Below are 22,961 nucleotides of genomic sequence, written 5' to 3'. Positions count from 1 at the left end.
AATTCCCTTCAAGAATGAATATGTTTTGGTCGTTGCTGCTGTTAACTTTTGTATTTCCAGAATCAAGGGACTTAATGACTTCTGCTTTACCTTCATAATGGAGTCAGCTAGTCTCTCTTACTATTTTAATTATCCCAAAAGAATCCCTGATTATCTTTACTTATCTTTTAAGCTCTCCAGCTTTTGTAGCAGCTATGTCTTTCTTCATTCACCATTATTGATCTCCCACTTAGCACAAAAACAGTGTTCAAGGAGATATCAAGATCAAGAAGACGAAATACGTGCCTTTAAGGAGCTGAAAGTTACCACATAAGCAAGGTATGAAGGATCTTTTTTCCCCCTAAATCATAAACAACATAAAATGTTTCCTATGAGTAGCTTAACTCAATTGAGACACATGACTTTCAAAATCCTGACCCCATGACGTTTAGTTACTACCTGTACGATACAGCACTTGACAGTCTGCCTTGTTTTGCGGTTATACTGAGACTAATTTAATCACACACACACACACACCCGCCTCACCCCCATGGTAGTTTACGAACAACTTAGGAGTCCTTTCCCCCGGAGCTCGCTGTCACGCGGGGTCTCTAACACTTCCTTCCTCGGAGAAACCTCCCCGGCTCCGGAGGTCGCAGCCCTCGTGACTCCCTGCTTGCAATTAATGGCTGCTCCCCACCGCAATGTAAACTCCAGGAAGGGTCCCTCAGGAGACCCAACAGCGCACGTTCACGTCTGACCACCGCCAGGGGAGCGGAACGGGTTGGGTGCTTAGCTGCCCCACTGCCGTGACGCCCCTGAGGACGGCTCGTGCTTCCACCCCCCCCCCCCCCCCCCCGCAGCCTCGCGAGGACCAGCCGCTATCGAAAGCCCTTTCCCCCAGCACAGCCCGGCCTGCGCGGCGTCCCGCAGGCGGCCAGCGCCTCGGACGCGGCATTCACTGCGCTCGCCCCCGCTACCCCAGGGGAAGGCCGACAGAAATCTGTGATGACCCGGGAACAGTGGCCAAGGGCCTTTAAGTGTCCCAGCGCAAATTCCACCCGCCGAGCTCTCCCGTCTGTGCGACCCCTACGCGAGAGCCGGGGACGCGGAGCCCCACCCTCCCGCGCACTTCGCCCGGACCAATCCGGGGCCCTCTCCGGGCCGCCCCACCCACCGCTCACACGCACGCACACCGGGCCGACGCCAATCACCGCTTGCTGGCTGCTGGCTTCTGATTGGCTGGGTCAGGCTGTGGGCGGGACGGAGAGAAGCCGAACGGACGCGGTGTTCGTGCCGGACGTACAAGCCGCTTGGGTCGTGAGGGTTTTGTTTGTCTCGGTAAGGAAAGACTGATGGGGATAATGGGAGCCGGGAGCACCCGACTGTGGGGCGGGAAGAAGTGGGGTACCACCTGGCCGGGACGAAGGGACCTTGGAAGGGTTGGGGGTCGCGGGCTTGGGAGGCGATGAAGGGGACGAGGTGTAGTTGGCGAGGCCCAGGCCCGACCTCGAGGACCGGGAGAGGTTAGGGGCCGAAAGACTAGGCCTGCCGTCCTGTCTGGCGAGGGGATGCGGAGCCAGCGAGGAGAGGAAGCAGAAGTTTGTGGAGCGAGTCGTTGCCGAGAAGGGAATTATAGGGCAGTAATAAGACACTGGGGAAGGGGGTGTGCTGGGGCCGACTTCGAAGCGCGGTGGCCGGGAACGTACCCAGAGTTGGCGCCTTCTTGAGAGCGGGGGCTGAGCGGTGGGTGAAGAGAACTAGGAAGAGCGAGCGCCCCGGCCGTGGAGTCCTGACAAGGTCACAGGGAGAGAGAGAGAAGGTTGAGAGCTTGAGGGGAGAGCATAAAACCAGAGGTCCTTCCAGCGCTGGTCCTCTCTTCTGCCCGACCTGGTTGTTCCTCTCACCCTTTGCCACCCTACCCTACCTCTCAGGCCTCGTATAAAGCATCTATGATGCAATTAGAATTTCTTCCTGACAAGTAAATCTGCCGGTTAGAGATTACAAGGCATAGCATGAGTTCAAAGTTGGGAGCACCCTAAATGATTCAGCATTGTTACACGCCTTTCTCATTTTTATTCCCGGTGTGGGAAGCAGGTAATTTCCCTCTTCGGGGTAAGCTCCACCAAAGGAATCTGTGCTTCCGGAAGTACCCAGGCACTTTCGAGTATGACCGGTTTGGATGAAAAATTCTGACAGGTCGAAGTGGTACCATGCTCCAGCATGACACACATATTTAGAATCCTGTATACGAGGGGTTCTCTTAGTTCTTTGTGCACCAGAATCACCTGAAGGGGTTTCCTAAAATACAGATTCCTTGGGCCCTGGCCCAGCCTAACTCAATCAGAATCCCTAGGTGGGGGCCTTGGCAGCCACTTTAAGCAGGCTGAAGAAGTGGGGCTGTCCGGTTAGTTCACTTGGTTACAGCATGATGCTGATAACATCCAGGTCAGGGGCTGGGATCCCCTTACCACCAGCCGCCGAAAAACAAACTGAAGGGACTGATGCAAAATCAAAAGTTTGAAACCATTGTTGTTTTAGATAGTAGTGCCTAAAATGACAGGCCCTGAAGATCCTTCACTCTATTACATTACCAGATGCCGGGCAGCTCATTTTCCTTTATATTTCTTCTAGATTCCCATGCATTTGGAAAGGTCTTCAGTAGTATCTTACTAAGCTTACAGAATAATTCGTGTATTCCAAACTGACTTTGAATATCAGGTTATTTTTGCATCTGTTCAACTTTCTGACAGATATCTGGGTCAAACACTGGGTGGTTGACAAAACAATAATTTTTAAAAAATCTAATAGTGGTGCTAGTGAAAAAAAATCTTTTCAAATCACAGTTGGGATTGTTAGATGAGTTAAGTCACTGGGGAAGAAGATTCCAGTTAACTTCAGGCATGACTTACATGTTTTTTACAATTCAAAGAGCAATGTAGGCTTCTGTTGAGGAATGGATTTTTATATTTTTAGATTAAATTTGTACTGGCATCATAAAAATGATGATTTGGGAGTATACTGTCAATCAAAATAACCATGAACTGTGTATCAGAAGAGCTGGGTTCTAATCCTACCCTGGAGGAGATGTATGTTCCTGATGTTGAACCCTTTCCTCAACTGTAAAATAAGATTATTGGCATGGATTAGTCATCTGATGTGTTTGTCACTCTCAAATTATATGATTTGAGGTTATTGACCATGATACTTAAGAAGTTAACCATTTTCAATTCAGGTGGCTGTAAATCAAGAATACTTAGGAAACTTCTCGGTGGTAACTAGAAGACAGTTATCAAAATTTTATGTTCATAGATTGTTTTAGGTTTATACTACATTAGAATTTTAAAAGATGATATAAAGGGCCGAGCCCGTGGCGCACTCGGGAGAGTGCGGTGCTGGGAGCGCTGCGACGCTCCCGCCGCGGGTTCGGATCCTATATAGGAATGGCCAGTGCACTTACTGGCTGAGTGCCGGTCACGAAAAAGACCAAAAAAAAAAAAAAAAAAAAAGATGATATAAAGATATAATTTGAACTATAGAGTTACAAATAACTGTGATATGTGTAGGATTTTAAATATTCATCTTTATTAATTTTATCTGAAATGTGCACACAAGGTGCTCTGGATCAGAGACAGATTATCATTAGTCATTTAAAGCAAATAATAACCACATGGTTCCCTGCACCCAATTCTTACCCTAGGGGCTACTTTCTGAAAACCAGGTCAAATATCCTACCCATACAAGCTTCGGAGTTTGCTTCATAGGTGAGGAATGGAGAATGATAGATTTTCTTCTATAAAGAGGAGAGAGACACCCATCCCCCTCCAGAAAGGAGAGGAAAAAACTCTTGCTCCATTTATCTGTTGGACAATTATAGTCATCCAGATGTGAGATAATTAGAGGAAAAACTACTAACTTTCTTGCTTTTATTTATTTTTACTTTTCGCTTTTACTATTTCTTTGGGGGAAGGGACACCACACTTCTCAAGAAAAACACCCATTATGGCATAAATTCATAGAGAATAGGTTCCAGGAGCTCAGGCTCCTTGCCATTGGTTCTCATGTGTGCTTCTCTCGGTGGAGCAGGCTGGCACTTCAGTTGAACTCAGGTTCCTTTCTCTTTGACTTGCTTTTACTGATTATTTTCCTTCACACGTTTCAGGATGCTATCTCATCTCTTAATATGCACGATACCCACATTAATTCTCTTGGCAAGAATCTTGCCCTTAATTTGTTTGTTTACAACAGTACCAACAGCATGCTGTTGACCTACTCAGGTTATTTTTTCTTCTCTCATAGATACAATATAAGAATTATAAAAGAAATTAGCACTTAGGTACATGTAGTTTGGAATTTACCTTACTGACTGATTAAACTCTAAACGTTATAATTTTTTTCCACTAAATATTCCTAAATAAATTACCTGAGAATAATTTTAATTGTTGAGAAATGTAACTTTTTATTCAACAAACATTTTGTGGTATACTTATTACAGGGCATTGCACCAGGCACTGGAGATAAATACAAGCAGGGCAGATACAGGCTTCTGACTTCAGGATTCTAGCAAAAGAAATAGAAAATTAAACAAGTTGTTATAAGGGGTCTTGTTTTGTTTTGTTTGTGTTTTTTGGCAGCTAGCCAGTATGGGGATCCAAACTAGTGACCATGCTCCAACCAACTGAACTAACTGGCCAGTCCCTATAGGGGTTATTATAGAGAAAGTACGGAGTCCTATGGGACTACATAACCAAAACTCTTATCAAAAACTTAGAGAGTCAAAGAAGACTTCCCAGAGGAGGTCAATTAAGATAGAACCTGAAAAAGTGGGAGGGGTCATCTAGGAAAGAGTATATGAAGGGGATGTAAAGTGGGGAAAGGGAGGAAAATTGTTCTGGGCAGAGGAATAAGCTTGTGCAAAGGCTCAGGTATGGAGAACATCTAAAAGAAATTTAAGTGTGGTTAGAATGGGGTTGGGAAGAGAGGTGGAAGGAGGATTTGTGATAAATGCAGTTATATCTTTGAAAAGTCTATGTTTAGGTATGAAGACAACTGATAAACATACCAGCCTAAAATAAATACAATGTTTAATCCCTGTAGTCCAATTATACAGTTTCTTCAAAGCCAATCTCAAGTCTTTCTCTGTGAAACCTCCCAAACCTCCTTTTGCTACAATACTTCACTCCCTGTAAATTCAGTCTTCATTGTCTCTATATTGTGCTGTGGAAATTAATGACACTCTGTCATCTCTCTTTAAAAAAAAAAAAAAACTAAGTTTTTGAACCATTAATTATTTCAGTGTTTATGTTTTGTCTTTTCAAATATATAGCGAGCATCCTGACCTTGAGTTTATTGAACCTTGTATATATGCTTAGTAAGTAGGAGTGTATTCAATTTGGAAGTAATGGAGTACAAAAAAAGAAGAGAAGGTCTAGTTCTAATCTGAATTTTCTCCTGTGTAACTAAGATTTTCTGTCAGATGATAGTATTGACTCTTTTGGTGGGGGTAGCTTGGAGGGATGAATTCATTTTTCAAACTAAGCATGCCACCCCCCACCTCTAGAGCTGCATTTTCTTTGAGGGCCTTAACTGCCACTAACCCCCTTGAATAGTGCACTGTTAAATGAGAGCTACTCTTATGGAAGGGATCTGATGAAGGAGTTATGATGCACATAACCCAGAAATGAAGGTAAGATTTTTATATGGGTTCTGAGGTGGGCAGTTGACTTTTGAGTTTATTGTCACTGACACTAATCAGAGTATTGTACAATTAAATACTATGTTTGACTCCCTTATTTTATCCATGGATAAAGTTTACAGGCAGTTCAGAATAGTTCAGTGAAGAAGAAACTATACATAGTTATTGTGACTAAGGTGAAATTCAATTTGTTTATTGCCTCATTGTGATGAAATGGTTATTAACTTCCTGTGTGAGAGAAGATGACTGAAAAGGGAGAAATGAGCCTTTGCTCCTTGTGATGAGGGGAATGAATATTTTTTTTCATCCCCATATTCATATAACTATCAGGTCAGTATTTTGCCTTTTTGGGTACCATCTAAAGGAATAATATTATAAAAAGAAAGTAGAGAATTGTAAAGGGAAAGCCTGGGGAATATAAGGTATTTTAAGGAAGGCAGATCTGAAGCTTAGAAGATATTTATCCATTAAGAAGGCCCCGATGGTAGTTGAATTTTGTGCTGCAGTGTTATTAAAAAAGATAACGCAGGTCATAAGAAAACTGAAAGGCTATATTATGTTCAATTGAACATAAATTATGTTTAAAAGGAGTCATTTCTAGCAACATTTTTTAAAAATAAAAGCTTTGGGGCCGACCCCGTGGCTCACTCGGGAGAGTGCGGCACTGGAGCGCCGAGGCCCCGGGTTCGGATCCTATATAGGGATGGCCGGTGCACTTGGTGTGGACGACACCAAGCCAAGGGTTACAATCCCCTTACCAGTCACAAAAAAATATATAAATAAATAAATAAATAAATAAAATAAAAGCTTTGTCCTTAAAAGGAATAAATAATGAGGTAGGTAGAAATTTTGGCTGTCAGAATAACTAATCTTTCCTCAAAGACAATCACCGTTGATAATAGAGATCAGTGTACTAGATTGGAAACTATTCAGAAGTAAGAATTGAAGCCAAGTAGCACAATGGAGTAAATAAATCAGCAGTTGAAAGCAATAAAGATTCCACTTAACCACACCTAAAAGTGCTTAGGATTTGCAAGATGATATGGAAAAGGCAATAGCAGTTATCAGTTTGGTTTGAGTAACTTAGAGTTGTCAAGTTGAAATTGGGTAAGGATGAAGATAGCCAAAAAAATTAGTAGCTGCTATTTTAATTGATAAAAGTAATTTCAATTTTTTAAAAAATGTCACTGTTTTTAACAGTATGGTACTAAAAAATAATTGGTTGTATGGGAGAAACAGCAAAACAATAAGGGGAATAAATATATACAACTCTCCCTAAAGGTGGCTATAGATTAAAAGTACAGTCAATTTCTAAAAATATTTTTAAAGTTTATGTATAACATATACCAGGTTTTTTTGTGGAAACTAGGAATATTTTAAGTATATCCAGGTATTTTATAATGTTCTACATGCTTTTTATTACAGAATCTGATAGAAATTCTCTTTCAGGAAGATTCTTCAAGCAATTACTATGTCAACCGACACAGATGTTTCCCTTTCTTCATATGATGAAGATCAGGGATCCAAATTTATCCGAAAAGCTAAAGAAACACCATTTGTCCCCATTGGTAAGTTTGACTTTGATGTTCTAATAATCTATTATAAGCTTGAATACGACAAAAGCATGATAAACGTGTTCACTGAGTATATCCTGAAAGAATTTACAGTTTGATAACACAGGTTTGAATGAACTATGTGGTTCCACTTATATGAAGATTTTTCTCAGTGTATTTCATTTCATTTTAAATGTATTTTCCTTCTGATGTTCTTAATAAAAATTTCTTTTCTCTAGCTTTATTGTAAGACTACAGTATGTAATACATATGACATTGCCTTGGGTTGAATGTCCCCCCAACTTAGTCCGCACCGTGACACTGTGAAGAGGGTGGGAAATCCTGTTATGGTAATTGAAAGGTGGGGCCTTGAAAAGGTGATTAGATTGTAAGACCATGCCTTAGTGAATGGGTTAAAAATGGTGGTCAGGGGCATGATTCTGAGGGCTTTAAAAGAAGAGCACACGAGATGTTAGTCTTTCTGTGTTCTGCCATTTTCTGCCATGTGAGACCCATGAGTCACTGTTGTCACCACCAAGGCCTTCGCCAGCTGTGTTCCCTGGACTTTGGACTACCCAGCTTCTGAAACTGTAAGCAGTAAATTTCCTGTTCATATAAATTACTCAGTTCCAGGTATTTTGTTATAAGCAACAGAAATGGACTTATACAAACATACAAAATACATTAGTCGACTCTTATGTTATTGGTAAGGTTTCCAGTCAACAGTAGGCTAGGAATGAAAGGTTAAAGGCTTATTTTCAACTCGGAGGGAATGAGTGCCCCTAACACCTGAGTTATTCAAGGATCAGCTGTATTTTCAAATATTTTTTTTCTTATGTTGTTGAAATATGCGAGATTGGCATGATACAAATCTCATCACAAAATTTCTTCTGCATATGTATAGATTTCTTGTTTTATTGACTTATTTCACTGAATAATGTGTTGAGGGACCCCAAAACCACCTCAGGCTGGATGATTTCCCAAGATTCATAAGACTAAAAAAAGCTATTGTAGTCATAGTTATGGTTTATTATAGGAAAAGGATATAGGTTAAAATCTGCAAAGGCAATATGGGACAAAGTCCAGGGAGAAAGCAGAAAAAAGCTTCCAGGTGTCCCCTTCCAGTGGAATCACATGGGGGCACACTTAATTCTTCCAGCAGTGGTGTTTGGTAACACATGCAAAGTACTCCATCCAGGGAAACCCACTGAGCCATGGGCATGTAGTATCCTTGTGACTGACCTTAGATTAATTGTATAAATAATATAAAAATTACCTTTAATCTCACCACTTAGATATAACTGTTGTTAGCATTTCGATGTATTTATTTCTTCCAGTTGTTTTTCCCTTTTTTATTTTTACAAATTCAGGATCATACTAAGGTGCATATATGTAATTTTTATCTTGTGTTTCACCCACATTATTATTCAAAACCTGACTTTTAATTATCTTATTCCATTCTATAGATACACAATTATTTATTTACATTATACACACAGCTATTATATATGCTATATATTATATGTAACATTATTATATAATCCTCTATTGGTATAAATTTATGTGGTTTCTAATTTTTTATTATTACAAATTAAACCAATGAGCATCCTCTTATATTGTCCTCTAAGGGTTTCAAAGACTTTGAGGTTTCTTGAAGGAATTTTTCTTCAGACCTTATAAGTAATAAGTTAGTAGCAAAAGTACATAAAACAGAAAGGGGCCATGCCCTATGATCCTGATTTCGAAAGACAACAGCAGTTTGGTGCGTAGTCTGTCAGTGTTTTTGTCTTCATATACTATATAAATTATTTGTAATTTTTTTATTTTTATTTTTTTGGCAGCTGGCTGGTTCGGGGATCCAAACCCTTGACCTTGGTGTTGCCAGCACCATGCTCTCCCAAGTAAGCTAACCGGCTAGTCCTATTTATAATTTTTTTTTAAGTGAAATTATATTTTTCTTTAGCTATATATTTTCATTATCTTTTTATATCAGTGCATATAGGAGTATTTTTATATTTTTAATAATTAAATCTTTAATTTTGTAGATATACCATATTTTGTAACAGTGATCCGTAAAGTTTTTTGGTTATACATTCCATCAGTAAAAAATAATTTGAATATGCACTGCCAGTGTGTATATGTTTATTTTTAAATCATTTATAAGTAGTTTTGTTCTTATATATTTAGTAGATTATGAATCATGCACAAAGACATTTTAAAAGGTTGAAATAAAAATATAAAATTTTCTTTCTGTACCTTAGTGGGTTGTCATATACACACATCCTTTTTTTGGGGGGGTGTAAATCTTAGTTATTTAACCTTTGCCCTATTGATGGACATTTGAGTTGTTCCCATTATGTTGCTTTTACAGACTGCTGCAAAGAAGTGTGTATGTGTATAAAAATTAACATATCCTTATACTCATACCTAATTGTACCAAAACAATTATTTGCACCAACAGGCTATTGACAGGCTGGTTTTCCTATACTCTCATAGCACTAGATATTATCAGTCTTTTTGATTTTTGCCAGTTGCATATATATAAAATATCTTTTTAAATTTTGTATTTATTTGATTATTGGTTGAGGTTGAGTGTCTTTTAATGTTTATTGGCCATTCAGGTTTCCTCTTCTGTGAATTAGCTTATTTTTGTTTGTTTTAACTAGGTCTTTTTCTAATTGAATTATAATTATTATGTATTTTGAATTTAAATTTTTTTATACGTTATATTATGATCCCAGAATTATTTAAGTTTCTATATTTCCTTACGTTGATGTTTTATCATAGAGATACTAATCTATCTGGAATTTATTTGTGGGTGTGATATGAGATAAAATCTAACTTTATTCTTTTTCCATATGAATGGTTAATTTTCCAACAGTGTTTTGGATGCACATTTTACATTCTTTTCCCATTTATTTGAAATGCCAATTATGTCCTATACTAAACATGCACACAGAGAGATCTGTTACTCAACTACCTATTTTAATGCTTTAATCTATTTATCTACCTACCAGGAACTTAATGGTATGTTTAGGTACCTCATAAGCCAGTACACTTTCATTATTCTACCTTCTCAAAAAGAGCTTGCCTTTTTACTTTGATATTGGCCTGTAAAGTTCCAGAACAGAAGAAAATTAAAACTCAGCTAATTAATGGTCTGATAAAACATCCTTATAAAGATAATAGAAAGTACATTGATTGATGTTAAAATCATCTTGGTCCCCTCCTTTCATGCATCTAACATGTTTGTGACTATTTGTTTTACAGGAATGGCAGGCTTTGCAGCAATTGTTGCATATGGATTATATAAATTGAAGAAAAGGGGAGATACTAAAATGTCCATTCATCTGATCCACATGCGTCTGGCAGCCCAAGGCTTTGTTGTGGGAGCAATGACTGTTGGTAGGTTCCTACAGGAAATTTTCAAATTTGTGGTTCCCATTAATGCATTTCCTTAACAAACAAAACAAAGTATATACTTTTAGCTGACCTTTAAGCAGTTTGAAAATATCACTTATATTCATTTTCATGTAAAATTGAATTAATAAAAATAACTCAAATAGTGAGATAGTTTTACTGTCTATGATTCTAGTTAGGTTTTAAAGAAAAAAAATCCTGTTAATCACTGAGTTTATAATTTCATTGAAAAGTCTAGACATGCAAATAGGGTTGGTATTAAAGTATAGGTATTACATGCTTTTATTGGTATTGTAATTCCTTGACTTTATCTGGTATTATGTAGCAAGAGTGACTCCTTTTAAGTTGCCAGATATTGTTCTTTAAAACAAATATGTGACATTGTGAATTAGTCATGCTAGCCTTGATCTACTTGGGAAACTGTAGAGTTTTCGAAATTTAAATTGTTTAAGAAGACAAGAATGTAAGTCTCTTAGGGTCTTATTCCCCTTGTAAATATTCCATGCTAGCAAGAGTGCTACTTATAGCTATTTTATGAACTGTTCTTTATTTTCTTAAAACTGAAGAAAACATTTAAATGTTTAACTAGTATTTTTTTTCTTTAGGTATGGGTTATTCCATGTATCGGGAATTCTGGGCAAAACCTAAACCTTAGAAGAGGAGATGCAGTCTTGGTCTTGTTGGAGGAGCTTGCTTTAGTTAGACATCTCATTATTTAGGTTACACATTTATGTTGGAAATAAATTATTTGATTGGGCTCAGACAATAACATGGTATTTTGAATATTGGCTTTCTTTCTTGCAGGCTTGATTTGCCTAATGACCAAATTATTAGTGACTAATAATAATAATTAACTTAATAACAATAGTAACTAACTTGGGCCGGCCCATGGCTCACTTGGGAGAGTGTGGTGCTGATAACACCAAGGTCACGGGTTCGGATCCCTATCTAGGGATGGCCAGTTCACTCACTTGGGAGAGTGTGGTGCTGACAACACCAAGCCAAGGGCTTACCAGTCATCTTTAAAAAAAAAAGTAACTCACTTGGTCATTAAGGAAAGTCAAGTTAACACAAAAGAAACAGATCACTTAAATGTACTTGATAGTATTAAAATATCTACTTTCTTAAACCTTTTACAATGAAATTATAGTAGTTATAAAGATGACAGCAGGCCAACCCCGAATTACTCCCTGTTTGCTACAGAATATCACATGCTTTGGATGTTATGTATGAGCCCTGTTTACCCCAATTAATTTAACTTTTTTCTGCTTGTCTTGGGGACTGGTTGAGTACTTCAGTTTTTAGGACTGGTTCGCTCAAGCAACTCTTTGAAAAAAGTACGTGGAATGTGACTTGTAAAGCCTCTCACAACTGAAAGTGTGTGTGTATGAATGTTTAAACTAAATCTAGAAAGCTTACAACAGAGCTGCAGAGAAGTAGTATTTATTTCAGAATCACACTTGTAAACATGAGAATAACATAATTATGGTTCCAGTTTAACTCTTGTAATTGCAGAATTATATTTTTGCTGTTAATGTTATATTACAATAATTTTTAAATGTTATCTTGTAATAGAAGTATGTATTTTAAGTGCCAATGCAAAGGTAAATGAACACTTTTTAAATGTGTGTAGTATGTTTATTTTCTCTATAAGAATCATAAATGTTAAGCTAAACAAATTACCTATAATGGAAGTGATTAATGATTTATGAGCAAGCTGGTTGGTGAGACATTATACACAAACTTTGATATACTACAGAGTGCTTTAATACACTTGTGAAATTCTCTTGTCTAACCTAAACTTACGTTCCATGGTCATGTATATTGACCATGGAACATGGTATATGTATTGTTATTAAAAGAAAGTGAATACATCAAATGTCTTGTATTTATTTCAGTTTGGAAAACTAAACCATTCCTCAAAGTAGCCCAAAACTTAAGTTCCAAGAAAAAAGATAAAATGTTTGGTATCTTTGGAGGAACCACCATTAAAGAATATCTACCAGATAGAAACAATGGCTAACAATTACCAAGTATTTGCTATGTTCCACACACTGCTCTAAGCACTTTTGATGTATAGTGTCATTTAAGCTTCCTAACAACACTAAGAGATAGGAGCTCTGCATAATTTCATTTAAGCTTTCTATTGACAGCTCTAAAAGGTAGGAACTACGATCCTCATTTCACAGATGAGAAGACTGAGGCATGAACAGCTTAAGTAACTTGTCCAAGGTCACATAGCTAGAGAAGGTTGTAGGGTTTGAGACTGGAATCTGGGCAGTCTAGCTTAACTGCCTATATTCCATTATGCTATACTGCCTCTAGAACTGATCTCATGATTATGTTTTTTTTTTCTAGTTTATATTGGATGGGATTGTCCTTTAAGAGGAACAGCAATCTACTCTTTTGAAGCATTTTGTTTAGAAAAATATAGGGACATTAAATGGTAGATGACAACAGGTGTTAAGAGACTTGAAATGTTGGTCTGTGTGGAATTAATACTGGAGTGGCAGCAGTTATAATTAATAAAGTTAGACAAAAGCTCCAAATCAGGGTTCTCTCAATCTTTTCCTATCTATGAAATGAGTGCTTGGACTAGGTAACTTCTATGGTCCTGTTTAGCTGTTAGATCATTACGTAGCTCTACATGAAAGTGCTCTAAAAATATAAGATATTAAGAACTATTTCCTCAGGTTTGAATAGACATAAGAAATGCTTGTAGGCAGTCCTAACAATTGTTTCATGAAGGATAAGCTTTCTGCAGAGGAGCAAATTTGGGAACAAGTTTCAGAAAATTGTCATTTTTTTGTGTGTTCCCTACTGTTCTGCTTTGTTTTGATGATTTTAAAAATATTTTACTATATGGTGTGTTTTATTTTCTTTTTGTGGGCAATTTTTGTTTTGGTGGTTATTCACGTAACACTCTTCTATTTCTTTTCAGTCATATTTCCTCTTCCTCTCCTCCTTCGCCACCACCACCCAATACTAGTCAATAATATTACCTTTCTTAGAATTTACTCTTGTACTGCTAAATATGCTTCTACTTCTGTTTGACTTGTCAGCTTAGCTTTAACTGATAAGACTTTGGCTCCCAACTATGAGTTTCCTCAAGAAAGACTCATGGAATAATTCCCCTAAATCTTTTCATGTTCAAATATGTTTGTAGCATTTACACACAGTAAAAGCAATTTGGCTAGATATAAAATTCTTATATTTTCTTTGGAAATATTGAACTTGTTACCAAAGTCATGTGACATTTTCCCCTAAACAAATGACTTGATTTTTGCTTGGCTGCTAATTATCTCTTCATCAAGTCCAATAAATTTGATAATGCCTTTTTTTTTTTTTTTTTTAAAGATGACCAGCAAGGGGATCTTAACCCTTGACTTGGTGTTGTCAGCACCACGCTGTCCCAAGTGAGCTAACCGGCCAGCCCTATATAGGGATCCAAACTCGTGGCCTTGGTGTTATCGATGCACCACACTCTCCCAAGTGAGCCACCGGCTGGCCCATGATAATATAAGTCCTGGTATTGACTTTTCTGGGTCAATTTTCACTACATTTTCAGAAAATTGTCATTCTAATAGATGATTACACCTGGTTTTGTTTAAATAAATACTAATTTGAAAGTCACTGGTCTAGACAAAGGCAGAGGATAGGGAGAGGAGAACAAGAGTGAAGTGTAAAGATGGTAATGAGAATTATGTGTTCAAGAGAAAATGAGTGGGATTGCTTTCCTGAAGAAGAGAATGGTATTTTAGGTTGGATGGATAGGCTGGAATCAGATTATGGAAGTTCTTAAAAGTGGCTCAAGTGGATGTGATAGGATTTTTTATTGAATGAGACCTGGGTTCATGATTCTGCCAACCCTAGCCAAGTAGCCATGGTTTTCTTTGTAAAATGGGGACAATATCAGTGGCTTCACATAGTACCTGATGCATTAATAAGCTCAGCCAATGGTTACTGTTACCATTATTACTATGTTAAGTATAGGAATGCAGCAGCACAGGAGACACATGGGCTCTGCCCTCTGAATTTATAGTCCAGCAGGGAAGACTGGCATTAAATAAGTGATTACAACAAAGCTTGATGAGTACTAGGTATAGGATGCAACAGGAACATCTGGCTGGGGACCTAACCCAGGGCTGGGGTTGGAAAAGGTCTCTTTGAGGAAGCAATGAAATGGTATGTTGATTTTCCATTGAGAGTTAAATTCCAACTTAGGATATTATTGGAGCTTTTTTCCAAGCCTCTCTTACCCAGCTATCTGTTTGAGAACACGATGGTCTTTTTCATCAAAGCACCTGGCATTAGTGCCTGGCTCAGATAAGTGTTCAATAAGTGGTGAATTAATTAGAATAATTAGATTTTGGTTTTTTACTTTAAAGGTTCTGCTGTCCCTAGAAGTTCTCTTTCTAGTTAATGAGCAACAGTGACATCTGGTGGTGAGAGCTGGAATCTGACTCCACAAGTCTAAGTCTCCTAAGTATACTCAGAGTGGCCCAGGCCACGCCAAAGGAGGATTGGTCATGTAGGCTATGCCTCTTGCCTCAGATGAGGAACTGCTGCTCAAAGAGTTTTAGGGACTTGAAATTTAGGCTCTGGGCTGGCTGTTTAGCTCAGTTGGTTAAAGCGTGGTTCTGATAACACCAAGATCCAGGGTTCCATCCCTGTACTGGCCAGCTTCCCCAAAAATAGAATTTAGACTCTATCCCCATGGAAGTCTACAGCCCATCACATCATTGCTACTAGGCCAGAACAACGCTGAATGAACAGAAAGTGAAAGTTCTCATGGGTCCAATAGTGGAACTGCCAATTATTATTTATATACTTGATCCTATTTGAAAGCTCTTTAAATAAAATGGGGAAATTTGAAAGAGGAAATCAAACATACACCAGCCTTAACTGAATTGCCACTTTATCAGTGAATGATATACCTGGTATAAATTCATGAAAGAACAAGCACTGTCCATGCAACCTAGTTTCATTCTTAGGTAAAGTGAGACTATTTCTACTTTCCCCTTCATCGGTGAAATGAGGCAAAAGAATTTGTTTTTAACAAGATGAAAGTTAGGAAAATTTTCCTTAAATTAGTCACGATTAATGGGTCTAAAGTAGAAGTCACTATCCATTTTGGTCCTCTCAGAGGAACCCAGAAACAGATCCTCTGTATTGTACTCTGAGCTTATAATGTTGATGTTAGGTCTCTTTCCTATCCCCAATATAACTGAAGTGTTACAAAGTAACTAAAATTTTGCCTAGATAAAATAGCTCCATGGATAAAATAAGACTTGACTAGCCAAAATGGTATTAAGCTAAAACACAAAATGTGCTTGGGGGAGTCTATGGGAGGCTAGTGGCCAACAAAGAAAGCCCAAATCCATGGTGAGTTGAAGAGGCAGAAGTTCTAACAAGAAGGGTCTTACACCTGGAGAAAATGAACAATTTTTATCTATGTGGGGCTCCTAATTGTGAAGTGAGACAATTTAATAAGTCTTAACCCTGGGCCAAAAATAGCTCACATCAGTTTGCCTCTGCTGTGAATCCATGCTCACAGTATCTTTCTGATGACTCTTGGCTTCATGGGTGTCTGCTTCTGGGAAGGCAGAGGCTCTGGATGTGGGTCACGACCCCTGAATATAAACTAGTAGCTTAGTGTTCTAGTTTATATGTCAGTCACTTAATACCATGAATGGTGTAAGTCTAGCCCCAAGAGAGACACTCATGGTATAATGACCAAATTGGATTTTGGACCTGCAAAACAGATCCAGAGTGGAGAGCTCTGAAATGGAGAGCCAAATGGGGCCTTGGTTTTTAGCTGCAGCAAAACTTTCATTATGAGGCAAAACAGCTAAATGTAATACAGATAATAATACATACTACTACTAAAATGATAATATGGATAACTGAAGAGCATTTCAGTTTATAAAGCACTTTCATGACTCATTTGATTATCATGATAATAAGGATACCACTGCAATTTTAAGAAAATTGAGGTTTGTGACTTGACTAAAGTCAGAGAATTAAAACCCAGGTATTTTAGCCATCCTAACTGGGGTTAAATCCAAAAGACTCTGAACGATAAATGCTGGCGAGGTTGCAGAGAAAAAGGAACTCTCATACATTGTTGGTGGGACTGCAAGATGGTGCAGCCTCTATGGAAAATGGTATGGAGGTTCCTCAAACAATTGCAGATAGATCTACCATAAGACCCAGCTATCCCACTGTTGGGAATATACCCAGAGGAATGGAAATCATCAAGTCGAAGGTATACCTGTTCCCCAATGTTCATCGCAGCACTCTTTACAATAGCCAAGAGTTGGAACCAGCCCAAATGTCCATCATCAGATGAGTGGATACGGAAAATGTGGTACATCTACACAATGGAATACTACTCAGCTATAAAAACGAATGAAATACTGCCATTTGCAACAACATGGATGGACCTTGAGAGAATTATATTAAGTGAAACAAGTCAGGCACAGAAAGAGAAATACCACATGTTCTCACTTATTGGTGGGAGCTAAAAATTAATATATAAATTCACACACACACACAAACTGGGGGGGGGAAGAAGATATAACAATCACAATTACTTGAAGTTGATACACAAGCAAACAGAAAGGACATTGGTGGGGGGGAGGGAGAAGGGAGGGAGGTTTTGGTGATGGGGAGCAATAATCAGCCACAATGTATATCGACAAAATAAAATTAAAAAAAAAAAAAAAAAAAACAGGTATTCTCACCTACGGCTTTGTCCAATTCAATTTTTTGTTGTTGTTGTTGTTGTTACCGGTAAGGGATTGCAACCCTTGGCTTGGTGTCGCCCGCACCATGCTCAGCCAATGAGTGCACCAGCCATCCCTATATAGGGTCCGAACCCGCGGCCTCGGCGCTCCCAGCACCGCTGCACTCCCAGCCCCACACTCTCCCGAGTGAGCCACAGGGTCGGCCCTGTCCAATTCAATTTTGCCTCTCATAGTAAGAGTAGGATCACTTCATATGTTGTATTTATTTACAGGAGAGAATATATAATTTCAGTGAGGGAAAATCTGTTTGGAGATCCTATTACCTTTAAGAAGATAAATAAGTTCCTTCAGAGCGAACATCCCGTGGCTGTGTCGTGCGTGTGAGTCCCATAGAGCTGGGAAGGCACCAGCTGCTGTGCGGGGAGGAATCCGAGGCTCCAGCCCCCCTACGCCTGTGTGGCAGAGCCTGTGCGACACCAAGAGGCAATCATTCCCCGCTGCCGGGATAATAGAGTTTTGGCCGGATCTTTTGAGCACACACCGAGATAACGAGGAGCCCAACGAAAAGTACAGACTATGGCGCCGAAACGGCTTAATAAGGAACTTAGTGATTTGGCCCGTGACCCTCCAGCGCAATGTTCTTCTGCAGGTCCAGATGGAGATGGTGTGTTTCGTTGGCAAGCCACAATCAATGGGACCTAATGACAGCCCATATCAAGGTGGTGTCTTCTTCCGGACAATTCATTTTCCTACAGAGTACCCCTTCAAACCACCTAAGGTTACAATTACAAAAAGAATTTATCATCCCAATATTAACAGTAATGGCAACATTTGTCTCGATATTCTAAGATCACAGTGGTCTCCTGCTTTAACTGTTTCTAAAGTTCTTTTATCACTGCTGTGTGATCCAAACCCAGATGACCCCCTAGAGCCAGAATCGCACGGATCCATAAAACAGAAGTACAACAGAATATCTCGGGAGTGGTCTCTGAAGTATGCCATGTGATGCTGCCTTAAAGTCAATAAACTCAATTATAGCTGAAATAAACTTTAAATTACTGTTTTTTGACTTTCTTATCTGGCTGCTACCCTATCAGACCTCATCTTTTTTAATTTTATTTTTTGTTTACCTCCTTCCATTCACATGCTCATCTGCAAAGACTTAAGTTCTTTCAGCTTTAGACAATACTGCTTTTAGAAACTGTAAAATAGTTTCAAGAGAACAGTTGCCCAAGATTCAGAATTTTTTTTAAAAAATGGAGCATGTATGTTATGTGGCCAATGGCTTCACTCTAACTTGGTTATGAGACCTAAAACCATTGCTCACCGTTCTAACATGCCTAAGAAATCATCTGATGGGGAGGAAGATGGATGCTCAGTTGTCACGTCAAAGGAAGCAGCATTATTCTAGCAGCATCCATTCTTGTTGAATCCTTCCACTGTTAGAGATTTGCCGTTACATGATATACATACTTATGCTCATAGCTGATGTGGCTGGAGAACTGGTATTGAATTTATAACATCAGCAGAACAGAAAACGTGGTGTATTTTATGCATGTCAATAAAGAAATGACCTGTTCTTCTTCTACAGAGAACGGAAATTGGAAGTCAAACACCCTTTGTTCTCCAAGGTAGAGTCTCAAACATCCTGTAATTTTCATTTAAATTGTTAGGAGGCTTGGAGCTATTAGTTAATCTATTGTTCCAGTACACTGTTTAATATAGCACTGAATAAATGATGCAAGTTGTCAATGGATGAGTGACCAACTAAGAGCTCTGCTAGTAACTGATTTATTTTTCCTCCATAAAGTTGCATAATCAAAAAAAATATGAATAAACATGGATAAAAGTCTCACGGATAAAAGTCCCACTTTAAGGTTGGAGCTACATGGAACTTTGGAAAGAATATAATTTAAGGATGAGAAAAAAAGAGCAGTTAGATCGACACAAATATGCTTAACTGATTTAAAAAAAATGTTTTATTGTGGTAAACATACATAACATAAAACTTACCATTTTAACAACTTTTAAGTGTACAATTAAGTGGAACTAAATATACTCATGATGCTGTGTGACTATCAACACCATCCACTTCCAGAACCTTTTCATCATCCAAACAGAAACTCCATACTCTTTAACAATAACTCTCTATTTCCCCCTTCCCCCAGCCCCTAGCAACCTCAATTCTACTTTCCATCTTTATGAAGTCCATTCTAGGTACCTAATACAGGCGGAATCATACAATATTTGCCCTTTTGTGACAAATGTGTAGGTTATTTCACTTAGCATAATGTTTTCAAGGGTCATCATGTTGTAACATGTACTAGAATTTCCTTCCTTCTTAAGGCTAAATACTATTCTATTGTATGTATATACCACATTTTGTTTATCCATTTATCTGCTGATAGACACTTGAGTTGCCACCTTTTAGCTGTTATGAATAATGCTGCTATGAACATTGGTGTACAAATATCTGAGTCCCTGCTTTCAATTCTTTTGGGCATATACCTAGAAGAGGAATTTCTAGATCATATGGTAATTCTGTGTTTAACTTTTTGAGGAACCACCAAATTGTCTTCCACAGTGACTACACCAATTTACCTTCCCACCAGCAGTGCACAAGTTTTCCAAATTCTCCACATCCTGGCCAATACTTCTTATTTCCCATTTTTTGGATAACAGCTAATGGGTGTGAAGTAGCATCTCATTGTGGTTTTGATTTGCATTTCCCTCATGGCTGGTAATGTTGAGCATCTTTTCATGTGCTATTGGCCATTTGTATACCTTCTTTGGAGAAATGTCTATTGAACTCCTTTGCCAATTTTTGAATTGGGTTGTTTGTTTCTATTGTTGTTGAGTTTGTTCAACTGATTTTTGACAAAGGTTCAAAAAGCAATTCAATGGAAGAAGGATAGCCTTCCAACAAATAGTGCTGGAGCAATTAGACATCATAAGCAAGATAGAAAAAAAAGAACCTTGACCTAAACCTCACACCGTATACAAAAATTATGTCAAAATGAATCATGGACATAAAACTCTTAACACATTTCAAAAAACATAAGGCAAAATCTCTGGGATCCAGGGCTAGGCAAAGAGTTCTTAAACTTGACATCAAAAGCACAACCCATAAAAGAAAAAAATAGATAAATTGGACTTCATCAAAATCAAAACCTTTTGTTCTGTAAAAGCCCATGTGAAGAGGATTAAAAGACAAACCACAGATTGGTAGAAAATATGTGCAAACCACATATCCAACAAAGGACTAGTATGTAGAATATATAAAATTCTCAAAACTCAACAGAAATTGGGCAAAAGACATGAACTGACACTTCACCAAAGAAAACATACAGATGGCAAATAAGCACATGAAAAAAATGTTCAACAACATTATTTATTATGTATGTTAGAACCACACTGAGATATCATTGGCAAAAATAAAAATTGACATAACTAAATGCTGGCAAAGATGTGAAGATTTTGGACCACTCATACATTTCTGGTAGGGATGTAAAATGGTATAGTTACTCAAGAAAACAGTTCAGCAATTTTTTATAAAACTAAATATTCAACTACTATTTGGCCCAGCAATTGCACTAGTGGGCATTTATTCCACAGAAATGAAAAATGTTCACACAAAAACCCGTAAATGAATGTTTATAGCAGATTAATCATAATTGCCCCAAACTGGAAACAGCTGAGATGTTATTCAATGAGTGAATGGCTAAACAAACTGTGGTACACCTATACCATAGAATACTACTCAGCAATGAAAAGGAATAGATTATCTATACACAACTTAGATGAATCTCCACAGAATTACTCTGAGTAAAAAAAAAAAAAAAATCGATACTAAAAGGTTACATGCTATATTATTCCATTTATATAAAATTTTTGAATGACAAAATTTTAGACATGGAGGAAAGATTAGTGGATATCAGGGGTTAGGGACTGGGGTGGAGGACAGGAGGGAGTCGAACATGGTTATAAAAGTGCAATAGAGGGATCCTTGCAATAATAAATGTTCAGTATCTTGACTGGCGATGGATACATGAACCTACACATGATATACTGTATAGAACTGAATTCACAAAAATGAATACAATAAAATTGGGGAAATCTAAATAAGATTGGTGAATTGTATCAACAACAACATCCTGCTTGTGATACCGTACTATAATTCTGCAAAATGTTACCATTGGGGTAAACTGGCAAAGTGTGTATTGTTTCCTCCAACTGCATGTGAATCTATATCAAAATTTTCAAGTTAAAAAGCAAATTTAAAAAAAGAGCAGTGTCCTGTAGGTACTTTTGGTCAGAGGAAAAAGGGCGCTGGGACTAACAGACATCTGTATAATCTATAAGGGGAAATATATGATGACCCTTCCAGATTCTCCGGCTTCCTGGATGATAAAACGTCGTTTATAAACTACAGAAAATTGTCAAAAGACTTTATAAATGGGAAGAAAAAAACGGCAGGAGAGCCTTAGTGGTGGCAGTGGAAAGGTAACAAACCTAGAGGAAAACCATCCCTGGTTTTGTAGGAATGGATTACTGACAAGAATGATATCCTTGTCAAAAACAATCCTTGGATTGCTGGGCCAAAATCCTTCCCAAACTTTCTGATATGCAATCTAGAATGCCTGTTCTGAAATTCTGTATCCTTAACTTTGTCACAGCATGTTCTTCTTATCTTAACGGAAACCTGCTTTCTGCTGGGAACAGTGCTTTCCCAGAAGCCCTCTAAATAGACCTGGCTGTCCATTATCCTGTGCCCCATAATCCCCTTGTGGTCATAAGGCGAATGAATACTTTCCTCCCACACCATATAAAGGACCCTACCCCTTTGAGGCTCATATCTACCTGAATCCTACTCTTTATCCTGTTTATTTGCTGTCACATGTAGGTTTCCAGGTCTCTCCACTTTTAATATTTCTATTTCGCTCTTGTTTTTGTGCCTGCTTTGAAAAAACACAACTTTACTCTTTTAGCATTACTGTTTTGCGTCCTGCTTTTTTCACTCATCATCATAACACAATCCTTACCCACAGTTTTACACTTTTCAAAGAATCGGAATGGCTAGGTTAAATTTCATGGTGACAGCGTTCACTTTTTAACTCCCCTGCTGGACAGCGGAATGTGCGTTTCTGCGCAGAACGTTTCTGCCATAAACTTTACAAAAATATACTCAGAAGATTTAAAATCTCAAACACACGACGCATGCCCTCTTCCACCCAGCCCACTGCACCTATTTCCACGCCGCCTCAACCTGGGTCATCAGCACCTGCCACTTTCAAACTCCTGGCGTTCCCTCGGTCCCTCGTAGAGACGTGCTGACGTCACGCGGCCGACGTTCCTGTTTCCCTGGTGATGGTTGCCGGGGCAGCGCGTGCAGGCGTCCGGAAGAGTTGGCGGAGCATCGGCGGTCCTAGAAGGGAGGAGCGGAGAGACCGCTGTAAGTGCCAGGGAGGGCAGATGGGCCCAGGCCGGAGCCGGGGGATCCCGCAGCCGCGGGGGACAGGGACCGGAGCCTGAGCGCACACGCTAGCCCGAGCGCTCTGTCACCGT

General features: G+C 38.7%; 1 protein-coding gene and 1 pseudogene across 2 annotated transcripts; both read left to right on the top strand.

Moving 5' to 3' along the window:
- The first annotated feature begins 1,236 nt into the window (after positions 1 to 1,236).
- HIGD1A (HIG1 hypoxia inducible domain family member 1A) lies at positions 1,237 to 12,526 on the top strand. 2 transcript variants are annotated; one of them, XM_063114188.1, is made up of 4 exons: positions 1,237 to 1,320; positions 7,124 to 7,242; positions 10,498 to 10,632; positions 11,253 to 12,526. In XM_063114188.1, exons 2-4 carry the CDS (start codon positions 7,146 to 7,148, stop codon positions 11,300 to 11,302), a joined length of 282 nt encoding a protein of 93 aa, XP_062970258.1. In that variant the 5' UTR covers positions 1,237 to 1,320; positions 7,124 to 7,145; the 3' UTR covers positions 11,303 to 12,526. The 2 variants fall into 2 exon arrangements, with proteins under 2 accessions (XP_062970258.1, XP_062970259.1); XM_063114189.1 differs by having other exon boundaries at positions 1,240 to 1,320; positions 7,128 to 7,242.
- A 5,161-nt stretch (positions 12,527 to 17,687) lies between these two features.
- Positions 17,688 to 18,430, top strand: LOC134391006 (ubiquitin-conjugating enzyme E2 D3-like; annotated as a pseudogene).
- The last annotated feature ends 4,531 nt before the right edge of the window (positions 18,431 to 22,961 follow it).

The sequence above is a fragment of the Cynocephalus volans genome, chromosome 11 (assembly GCF_027409185.1).
Source record: "Cynocephalus volans isolate mCynVol1 chromosome 11, mCynVol1.pri, whole genome shotgun sequence".
NCBI classification, from domain to species: Eukaryota; Metazoa; Chordata; class Mammalia; order Dermoptera; family Cynocephalidae; genus Cynocephalus; species Cynocephalus volans.
Note: the sequence above shows the minus strand (reverse complement) of the source record. Positions and strands in the feature narration are given on the sequence as shown.